The 12,125-nt window shown below is 36.7% G+C and overlaps 1 protein-coding gene across 13 annotated transcripts in view; it reads right to left on the bottom strand.

Moving 5' to 3' along the window:
* LOC113916108 (ABI family member 3 binding protein) overlaps window positions 1-12,125 on the bottom strand; it is a 239,687-nt gene that overhangs the window by 172,586 nt on the left and 54,976 nt on the right. For all 13 annotated transcript variants that reach the window (XM_035722968.1, XM_027581964.2, XM_027581976.2 and 10 more), the window contains exon 2: window positions 7,122-7,301. In XM_035722968.1, coding sequence (XP_035578861.1) covers window positions 7,122-7,301 — 180 coding nt within the window. The remainder of the gene's footprint in view (window positions 1-7,121; window positions 7,302-12,125) is intronic.

The raw sequence follows: 12,125 nt of genomic DNA, 5'->3' as shown, positions 1-12,125 counted from the left end.
GATCTAAAACATGGCATAAGTCTAAGTGTCCATCAGTGGATGGATACACACACACACTCTCATAAGAATATTATCCAGCCATAAAAAAGAATGAAATTTTGCCATTTCCAACAATGTGGATGGACCTTGGAGGCATTATGTGAAGTTACACAGAAAAAACAAACACTGTATGATCTCATTTATATGTTTAGATATATCTCAAACAAAAACAAAACCAAGTTCATAGATACAGAGAGGTGGTGGCTGGGGGGACAAAGGGGGACCAAGTGAGTGAAAGGGGTCAAAGGGTACAACAAACTTCCAGTTATAAAATAAACAAGTCATGGGAATACAATGTCCAGCATGGTGACTATAGTTAATAATAATGTACTGCATATTTGAAAGTTGATTGAGATCTTAAAAATCTTCACAAGAAAAAAAAATTTTGTAAGTATGTATGGTGACAGATGTTAACTAGACTTCTTGTGATAATTTCTCAGTATATACAATACCAAATCATTATGTTTTACACCTGAAACTAATTTGTCAATTACATCTAAATTTAAAAAAACAGTCTTTAGGGGATACTCATAATCTACGGGAATATAAATTGCATTTTATTTTTTTTTAAAGATTTTACTTATTTATTCATGAGAGACAGAGGGAGAGAGAGAGGGAGAGGGAGAGGGAGAGAGAGAGAGAGAGAGAGAGAAGCAGAGGGAGAAGCAGGCTCCCAAGGAGCAGGGAGCCTGATGCGGGACTCGATCCCAGGACCCCAGGATCATGACCTGAGCCGAAGGCAGTCACTTAACCAACTGAGCCACCCAGGCGCCCTATAAATTGCATTTTAGACATACAATATATATTGTTCTGGATCATTATAAATAATTTATTCAAATTTTTAGAATCAATTTTCCCCATGATATAAAAGTGAGACATTTCAGAATAAGAAACTGATGATTAAATTTTGACTTAAACTCGCTGAGAAAACTACCATGTTTAGTAACTGAAACAGTGTCATGCTTTTATTTTTATCTGTATTTAATAGGTCAAAATTCTTACCATGCTCTTGTTAAGAATTGCTTCACTAGATTAAGACAGTGGAAAACTGAAATTTAGTGATGAAAAATCCTTTCAGCTCTATCTTTTCAGGATTCAGCTCATTCTCCTTTAGAGGCCACAGCTATGGAATTCTTTGAGTCATGTGAAAACTCAATTCCGCAATGGACACAAAACAGGAAATGCCCCTTAATGATTAAAAGATGATCATGACTATGGGAGAGAAATGTGTGTATTGAGGGTACTGTGTCATAGTCTTAAAATTTTGCTGCTTCTTTAGTTTATGTTGGGAATTGTCCCTTCTAAGGAAACATTAGGTATGATAAAGAGATGAGTTTGGTAACATCTTTTTAGTTACTGACAGCTTTGTCAAAAAATTATACCTCTACAATTTTCCTGACTGCCCCCGCCCCCAAATAAAACAAAACAGAAAACAAAACCACAGGACCCACACTTAGACCAAGGTTTTCAACCTAGCACTAAATCTTAGAGCAGACCAGAACTTTAGTGGTGATTGAGCCCCACTTGTTATTAGCAACTGAGACAAACCTCAGAAAGGTTAGATAAATTATCCAAGACCACTCAGCATATTATAAAAGCAATTGACAAAATTTATAAAACCTACTACTCTGTACTAGGGTTTATATTAGATTTTATTCATAATCTTCACAACCCTCCTGAAAGATTATTCTGTATTTTACATGAAAGAAATGAAGCAGAGAAGTTACATGACTTACCCAAAAATTTCCGTCGTTAGTTGTATTGAATTTGAACCCAGGTCTGACTGGCTCAAAAGTACATACATACTCTTAACCCACATCATGCTGCTTCTGTGGGTAGAGGTGGATCTGTCCTAGAATGCACATGTTAGCATTCTGGGCCAGGCTCCTTCCAGTGCAGGCCATCTACAGAGCAGTTAGTACCGTGCCCTCCTCCTAGCAAGCTCAGAAATCACTCTAAGGAACCAGCAGGAAGATGGCGACTCGGGAGAGCGGCCGAGGGACCCCTGGCTTCGGGCGAGGAGCTCGCCCTATTAGAGCAGTAAGTGTGAGAGTTAGCAGTTGTGAGAACAGGACAAGAAATTTGCCCTCTTAAATCCCTTTGAGTCCTAACACCTGCTAGGAAGACTAACTCTTTAGTCAGATTTTGTGGTAGTGATAACTATATGATTTATCTTCAATTCAAGCTTTTCTTGCAGTAAGGATACTAAAATAACTCCTTAACTTGCACTACATAATTGATGGACTATAACTCTTTCCTGCCCAGGTGATACTGATTAAAGTCTTTTTAGATGTCAAGTGAACATCATAAGGTGTGAGTCTATAAAGATTCAAAGTCAAAAAATTCTGTTTTACTTTATTGGACATTTGCAAAATTACCAACAGCTGAATTTAAAAGTAACAAAGCAATGGCTGGATGCATAAACCAGAAATGAGAATATTCATGGTATGGGTTTAAAAAAATGATATAGGAACCTAGATCTACTAAATAGGAATCATGTTTTATCACATCATTGCAAGACTCTCATGGCCATTAATAATCATTCATAGTCACCTGGGATAATAGTACTTTTTCTACTGCTCCAATTAATCTACTAAAATTTTAGAAGATATTGCTGAAATAAGTTTTTTGCAGAAATTCTATATGAATCATATTTTCCAAAATAGCAAGAGGGAATATTTTTTTCAGTTTTATATGTAAGACCAGTATGTAACTTTTGAAAATGCCTCTTTCAATAGATAGACCAATATTAAAATAAATACAGAAATACTTAACAAGTGATTACTCAGGAAGAAAGTTTTAGTCCACCAGTCACTAAATGCTAACTTGAATATTTCTGAATGATCAACAGCTTCTCATTTCAATGGTGGAAATCTTTTAAACATATACAGGTGAAATGTGTCACAATGTGGCATTTAATATTGTTTAGAAAATGAAAATAAGTTACTCTGTCTGGGTCTACTTTAGTGCAACTGAACTACTATCTTATTACAGAAGAAAGTAAGAGGAGAGGCTTTAAGTGATGATTTTTTTCAAAAAGGAATAATTCTTTGCTATCGTAGAGTAGCTTGCACTCAAGGGATTTCAACTCATCACTTGATAATCATGAATTCACAAATGCACCCACAGCGCATCTGTGAAAAATAGACATTATTGCTATTTTACAGATGAACAGAATTGAGACTTGAGATCATACTGGTAAACTGGGAGAGAGAATTGAGACACAAATTTCAAGTGTATAGTTTGTGGCACTCAGTATAATGGTTCCTCAAAGATAGCTCAAATCCTAATCCCAAGAACCTATAAATATGTTTGGTACCATGACAAAGGAGAATTAGTTACAGATATAAATACGGTTGCTAATCAGCTGATCTTAAAATAGGGAGAGCATCCTGGATTATCCAGCTGGGTTCAATATAGTCACGAGGATCTTTTGAAGTAGAAGGGGGAGGCAGAAGATGAATTCAGAACGATGTGTAATGAGAAACACTTGACTCACTCTTGTTGGCTTGAATGTGGAAGGGGAATGTGGCAGCCTCTAGAAGCTGCAAAAAGCAAGGAAACAGATTTTTCTCTCAGAGCCTCCAGGGGAGTATGTAACCCTGCCCACACCTTGATGTTAGCCCAGAGAGAGCCGGTTGGGCCTCTGACATACAGAACTGTAAGATAATAAATCTGTGATGTTTTAAGCCACCAAATTCGTGGTAATTTGTTATAGCAACAATCAAAAATTAATAGCTGCTTAATCAATTAGGAGCAATTAATATAAAACAGTCATTAAGAAAGACTATAAATAATAAACTAAAGCAACCGAAGAATAATTTAACTTGGAAATGCAAGTCCATTTTGAAGTAATAAAAGTAGAAACACACAGATTCTTTGGCATAAAGAAAGATGGAAAAGGAAAGATGTGAGAGGAATTTTTTTTTCCTCTTCCACTGGAATACTAGAAGAGAAAGGAAATTATAAAAAGAACACATTTATCTAAAGGATGAGGTAAGAGTTTTTAAAAGTCTACTTGGAATAGCCTTCCAGGAGAAGTTTTGGAATCTCTGTCCCTAGAGATAACTTTAAGATACACAGCGATGTATTTTATCTACCCTGGATGGCTTAGATATATACTTGCCTGATGACAAGGGCCTAGACAAGACAATCTCTCCTGGCCTCCTTCAGCCAAAATATTCTACACAGACTTGAGTCAATTTAATTCAGCGCCACAATTATTTACTGCCTATTTACTCAATGTAAATCATTTGCTATGAATAAACAAAGAATAACATAAACCCTGACTTCAAGAAATTCAGGTTAATAGCGAACCAAGGTAAACAGTCAACCCTATGCAGGCTAGACAGTGAGAAGAATCATAAGGGTTGGGTACATGAAATATTGATTAAGCCTCATTAGATATGTAAAAATCAATGCACTCTTATTGATCATAAAACAATATTATAGGTCACCACCAGAGACTATCAGAGCACCAATTTATTACAATGAGAATTTATCCCAACCTTCCTAAAATTCTATGTAAGGAAAATTTTAAAAAATAAACTCTTTATTGTAGAATTTCAGCTAAAAAAGGCAGAATGATAGAATTAGATTATATCTAGACTGTGTCTAGAATGTATCTAGAATATAAAAATTACCATTTTAGAAGCCCTGTATAAAATAATGGATCTGGGAAATAATCAGCAGTGGATCTGGGCAATAATCAGCAATAGATGCGTAAGCTATTAAGTGATAATTTGATGGTGAATTTTATCATGGAGGGATCTGCCCGAGATCACCTAAACACACCAAACAGTCTTAACATCACTGAGCATGACATCAGCCATTTATGTGTCTCTTTTCGTGAGTTGTTAGGAAATACATAGTGCCATCTATAAAGTATTCTTTCCCCCAATAAGCTGAATCCAAATTTAGCACAGCTTCCAAATCTACGTATTTTTTCATGGGTAATAGAGGACAGAGAGGAACCAGTTAAAAATTACAGAATGGAAGCAACCAGTCAAATGCAGAATGTGGACCAGGATGTATGAGCCAAGTATTCCAGCAAATCAGTGACATTTAAGAAGGGAGGAAAGAGAGAATTGTTATAGGACAAAAGAGACTTGAGACATAATAACCAAATGTAACATGGATACCTTGTTTGGATCCTGATGCAAGAAAGAAACAACTCGAAGAAAGCATTTTTAGGATCAGCAGAGAAACTTAAATATGGGCTAGGTATCAAATGATATGGTAGGATTATTATTATAACGTGATAAAGGCATGGCATTACTCAAAATATTTCTCATCTGTTAGAGATGCATACTGAAGTGTTCGCAGACTTAAAAATACGGTATCCAGTTAAGCTTTAAAATCCTGTAATAAAAAATTGTGTGTATGAAGAATACATGGAACAGGATCAACAAAACAGTGATCTGTTTTCAAGTTGCATGATGAAACATGAGGGTCATTGGAATATTTTCTCTCCTTAGACATTTGAACTTTCCATAATAAAAAAAATTAAAGGATAACAACAGTAAGTAAATAAAAGTGTGCTGGGTCCATCTGATTATCCCTCATCACTGAGCTACTGAAACCTTGGTATATTTATACCAGAATTTTTCTTTCCTTTTCTGCACACATTTTTCACTAGCAATATGACTTCTAGCCCTTTAAGATTGAACACTTTTCACCTCCGATGGAAAGGAAGTTTACAATTGACTAAATTCTCAATCGAAATAACCAAGGGGAAAAACTATCATAAATAAAGTATTACTTCTGATGCTCAATAAATAAAGGAGCAGTGGACCTGCCTCTGTGTGTGGGGTGAGTATATAGCTTCCAGGCACTTTTTGTAGTAAAGAGTGAATGTGGTGGGGGAATATTTGCAAAATTTCAAATTCTTTGGTTTACATGGTTAGGGTTGGTGTTTTAACATTGGTCAAAAGTGCGTAATTCTCAAAATTTTTTTGGCAACAAACTAATGTGTTTGTTTTAAAACAATTATCTTAGGTAAAATCTAGTCTAGATGTTTAATTAATAATGTTAGTCTCCTGTCTGATTTTAGAGTACAACAGACTTCTCTATGAGGAACAAGGGGCTGCAGGACAAAATATATTTCTCTTCAAATGTTCCCTGCTTATATGCATGAATGCTGGATGTGATCTATGATAGTGCAAGTAACGGGGTTAAACATGGCAACTTCATGGAAAGGCTCTTCAGCAATAATCCTAGCAGTGGAGCAAAATACAAATCTCATCTGAGACATCAGAAAGCCTTTGAAGGCATTCATAATAGATGATCCCCTTTTCAAAAATATTATCCTTAAAAAAAAAACGTTTTATTTTTGCAAATAATTTTTCTGAACAAGGCCTAAAGATGCTTACATCCTCAAATTACATTGTTAATGGGATTAAAACCATTTCCAAAGAAATGTAAAATTTTATCATACCTGCAAAAGCTTTTAATTTTTTAATCTTTTTAAATTTTAAAAAATGTAATATATTTTCTTTTCTTTTTTAAAGGTAGCTTCTCATGAAGTTATTTTCCACCAGAAGAATGTAAAGACAGAACAGGGATGGGGTGCCTGGGTGGTTCAGTCAGTTAAGTCTGCCTTGGGCTCAGGTCACCAAGCCCCTCATCCAGCCCTGCATCGGGCTCCCAGCTCCGCGGGAAGCCTGCTTCTCCCTCTCCCACTCTCGCTGTCTCTCTCTCTGTCAAATAAACAAATAAAATCTTAAAAAAAAAAAAACAGGGAGAAAAAGTAATCCAAATAAACAGGCTATGTTACAGAGATCTAAACCAGGCACTTTAGCTTACTTTTCCTTAGGCAATTTAAATTCTGGTCAAGGATTGTAAGGATAATGGCAACGAAGGTGATTATCTCTGTGGTACCTGCGAGTTTGCATTCTGTATTGTTTCCACACAAAGCACTGCGCTATCTAGGTTACAACAGTTATGTAAATGATTTGTAACTTTGGCATTTGGTTTGGCTGAGATGTAGAAGACAGCGTGCTTGCCTTCAAGATTTATAGTTCACGAGGTACCCATTACTTGTTACCTCTCTTCTTCCCACGCCTGAAACCCAAACATCTTACCGACCACAGCCTCCGTGAACTTCCCTTCCGCTGGAAGAGGGAAGTACTGGTTTGGTGACAAGTTGCTGCCATATCCCAGGAGAAAACCTTCTAGTTTTACATTTGGATTTGGACGTAGGAACTTCAAGAGGATAGAGTCGCTTGTGGTATTGATGTGGACTTTCAGGCTTGGCCTTTTACCTAAAGATGGGAACACAAAATACAGGGCTGTTATTTTACCACTTTAGCATCCCAGGGCAAATTTGGGGCAAAGGTTAGTTGCTAGAGGTATTGTTATTAGAAAGCATGGTATCTACTTAGCTACTCAATATTCCAACACATACACCCAAACTGCTAAAGCACGGGTAATTTTGAGATCTGAAAACCCAAACTACATAACACAGAAAGCAGTATAGAACACAAAGTAAAATCTCAGGGCTTAATATTTGGTAATTTATTATTGAGCAGGTAGATGGGATTTAAGGCTATTTTGGTTATCCAATAGTCAAAACCTTCATTGAATATATATTGTCTGGGAATGTTCAAAGGATCTGAAATTCTTATTAGTAAATTTAACTACTGCACTTTGAAAACCCCAGCCTCATCAATGCTGCCCTCCAGCTGTATCCCCAAAAGACAGAAATTGATATGTAGAGTTGGAAACAAAGGGACACGGGTTGGGGGGGTCAGCTTAGGGAGAATAGGGAGTTCTGAGAGAGTTGATAAATGGAGGAGAAAGATCTTTAGATCTATTTGGGGCCCACAGGGTCAATGAGACAACTACATGGAGATGACCCATGGGAAGTTGAATAATCAAGTGTGATGCTCAGGACTAGAACACAGATCCATCTGGACGTCATCAGTGTCTAGATAACCATTGAATGAACTTTCCTAGAGAGACTGTGCAGAATGAGGAGAGAAAACATAAATTTTCAAGGCTTTTTTTTTTTTTTTAACTATGTAGGCAACAGGGGCAGATTATCACCCTAACCAGAAGTCTTGACCAAACAGTGAGTAAACAACATTGTCTTTTGTCTTTGGGACCAGAAGGAGCGGAGTTCAAATGCCAGCTCTGTAACTTAATTATCAGTGGGGCCTCTGGCTACTCACTGAACATACTACACCCTGAATTTCTTGATTTGTAAATTATGAATACTGGATAACCATGTCCACTTTGATGGGTTGTTTACAAAGATTATGCAAATGGCACTGCCTTAAAGCTGGCACATAGTAATTGCTCAATAATTGGTTACTTAATGAAGGCCATCCATTACATTTTAGCCACAAGACAGAAACCCAAGACGGCTTTGTAAGATTTTTTGTAAATTCATATTAAACTAATTTGGTAACAAAACCCAATCTGAACCATATGAGGCCACTAAGTATTTCTCAAATCTCACTGAATAGTCTGTGTAATTATTCACATGTTTAATTGTAGGAATATTAACGTTTAATTAAGGGGTGCTAGCCACGCCTCCACTGAAGAGGTCTAGACAACCTAATACATTTCTAAAATCCAAAGATTTTCTGAATTCTAAAACATGTCTGACCCCAAGAGTTTTAGATACGAGATTGTAGATCTCAATTGTTTTCTTTCTTTATTCTAAAGAGATTTAATATTTTTAGAATATTTTACCCATTGGAAAGATGGCATTTATTAATTTAGTAATCCACATTTGATTTCTCATGATTCAAAGATTTATATTGCATTAATACCAGTCAGTACCTCTGAAAAGCATGGCTTTCCGAAGTCATCACACTAAATTTATACTATTCCAGTCCAAATTAGCCTGGCCTGCCTGAATATTGCTACATAAAAGGATTCCAATAGGCCTTTAAAAAAGTACAGATAGCCCCTTCTTGGATACCAAGTTGTGGGAACCACTGTCTTACCTCAGCTGCCAGTACTACTATTTCCAGGTATGTACACAGTTCTTTATACTTCCAAGAATTTGATGAAATTTCCATAAACTTCTAGATTCTCAAATTGCTATTCCTACGTTTCTGGCAAAATTGAAATCCAGAGATATTGGGTGGTTTATCCAAGTCCAAGGAAGATTCATCTAGTCTAGCTCACCTAGTGCAATTCTCTCATATCACAAACAATGAACCTGAGGGCAGCCAGTTCTGTCACTCTGCAAGTTAAGTGCAAGGTCAAAACTGGATCTCAGTTCACACCAAGCTGTACTTCTTGCTCTGTTTTTATTTATTTTTTTAAAAACTGTTTTAAAGATTTTATTTATTTATTTGAGAGAGAGAGAGCGTGTGTGCACACAAGCATGGGGAGCGGCAGGCAGAGGGAGAGCGAGAAGCAGGCTCCCTGCTAAGCAAGGAGCCCAGTGTGGGGCTCGATCCCACGACCCTGGGATCGTGACCTGAGCTGAAGGAAGATGCTTAACCAACTGAGCCACCCAGGCACACCCCTGCTCTGTTTTTATTGAGAACGTCATCATTAGCCAGTAGAGTAAGGTGTAGCCAACCCCCCAGACCCTAATGCTCAAATTGATGCCAGCTGCTAATGTTTTGTCCCAACTTCATTAGCTTTTGATGAGGGGGTTTATACTTTAGCTATAACATAGATTTTGTCTAATTTTTCCCTTCTTAGTTAGGTGCCTAGATTAACCCTAGAGTCACTCCACTACCTTCGAATGTTATTAGGTCCCAGAGTAAATTAAAACACAGCTGGCCTGTTTCCAACCCCTTCTTGGGAAGCAGAGAATAAGGAATCTTAGTCAAACATGAGTGCAGCCTAAGTACCCTAAGAGCCAAGAGTCACAGCATCATCATATTAGACCTTTGCTCATAGATTTTGGCCTGATGTACCACATTACTCTTCCACTTAGAAAGTGGAAAGGATCATGGCACCAAGTGAGGAAAAAGGAAGGCTGTAAACAGAATTACTGACCAACAAAAGCAGAAGTGTTCTCATTTCCTCCACATGGGAATTTTCATGACTCCAGTCTTTGTCCCTTTCGTTCATGATTTATGTCAGCAAATACATCAACATCATGTAACTTTTTTAATGAATTGGCATCTAGCTGACCTACTTTCTCCAAAATTCTAATTCATACTACCCTCTGGAGCTAAACTTTTAAAAGTCTTGAAAAAGAGAGAAAGATGTACACAGACAAATCATACCTCAAAGCAGCATCACAAACTTCATATTCTGAGACTATCATCCCAATTGCTTATTTGAAGCTCGAAATTCAAGTCCCTTCATTATCCTGGCACACAATACTTCTTCCTTTATTACTTCTCAACATGTCTTACTTCTTTTTGGCCAGTATAACCTTCTCACATCCTGCAGTGCACTTTGACCCATGCTCACATTGTCACCCGGTATGGATTCCCTCTATCTTCTGTTTGTCTTCTCTACACCCCTCCACCCACTCAATTATTACACCATTGGTCTTTTCAGTGCTCAGCAAAAAGGTTAAGCAATTTTTGCCCTTTCAATCTGATTAAGTTTGTCAAGCATTCCTTCAAATGAATGTTTGGACTAGTATTCAATTTTACACGACTGGATAATTTCCCCTGATATTTTAGGGTATATCTCCATGCATCCTATAATAATTTTTAATCTTTGATAAGTTATTCTTCATCCTAATTCTAGTTTAATGGTTTGGAACACTAGTAATGTGATGACAGTTCTCTTTCAATGTTAGTATGAAAACTTCTGGTGAATGCCATAAGGTAGAGTTAACAGAAAAATAATATAGCATGATATGAGCTTAACTAGGAAAACATTTATAAGCAAAATGGCAGATATGTGGCCCAGAAAAGTCCAGGAGTATGGAGTAATAAAACTACTAGAAAAACATTTTATTGTATCTTGTAAGAAATAAAGCCTAGACCAATCAAGAGTGAGACAAAATAAAAAATGTGATCGTTCCAGGAAAACACCACCATTATGGCTGAGGAAAAGATTGCACGTTGGTAAAGTAGAACTTTGGATCTAGGACAGTTGTTTCTAATCCTCTTTTTGTAACATCCTAGGGTATCTCTAAATAGTTCAAAAGGGTGTTGTGAAATACTAAAAGAAAAAAAAGTCTTTCAAAATCAAATTAGGATTAATCCTCTTTTAATTTTTAAAAGTAAATACATGCCCAGTAGCATTAAATCACATGTCTGTGTTTCAATAAAACTATATAGTTGACCCTTGAACAATGTGGGGGTTGAGACATTGGCCCGCCAAACAGACAAAAGTCTGCATATAACTTTTGACTCCCCAAAACTTAACTACTTATAGCCTACTACTGACTGGAAGCTTTACTGATAACAGAGTCAATTAACACGTATTTTGTCTGTGATATGTATTCTATATTTGTATTCTTACAATAAAGTTAGCTAGAGAAAAGAAAATGTTAAGAAAATCATAAGGAAGAGAAAATACATTTACAGTACTGTATTTATCAAAAAAAAAAAATCTGTGTATAAGTGGACCAGTGCAGTTTAAACCCATATTGCTCAAGGGTCAACTATACTTGTAAAAATTGGCAGTTGGCTGGATTTGTCCACCAGGTCATAATTTACCAACTCCTGGTCAACATCATTAGTCTTCTAGGAAATGCAAGTTAAAATCACAGTAAGATACCACATACCCAAGAATGGATAAAATTAAGACTGTCAATAACAAGTGTTAGGCAGGGTTTGAAATAATTGGAGCCCTCATACATATTTAATGTGAATGTTAAGTGGTGTGACCACTTGTGAAAACTGTTGGACAGCTACCAAATAACCTATCAGTTTCATTCCTAGGTATTTTTTGAGAAAACATGAAAAATAATGCCATGCTAAGACTTGTATGCAGATACTCAAAGCAGCACCAAACTGGAAATAGCCCAAATGTCTGTCAATAGTTAAAGGGATAAACACATTATGGCTAACCCATACAATGAGGTAGGACCAGCTACAAAACAAGACAAATTACTTATGTAATTCAACATGGCTGAATCTCTTGTCTGGTGTGAGATCATGCCACTTAGCATGGGCAGGACCTTCCTCATCGCTGAGTAGTAGGCCTTT

This window comes from Zalophus californianus, chromosome 1 (genome assembly GCF_009762305.2).
Source record: "Zalophus californianus isolate mZalCal1 chromosome 1, mZalCal1.pri.v2, whole genome shotgun sequence".
Classification (NCBI taxonomy): domain Eukaryota; kingdom Metazoa; phylum Chordata; class Mammalia; order Carnivora; family Otariidae; genus Zalophus; species Zalophus californianus.
The sequence above is the reverse complement of the archived record's forward strand: the minus strand, read 5'-3'. Positions and strand labels throughout refer to the sequence as shown.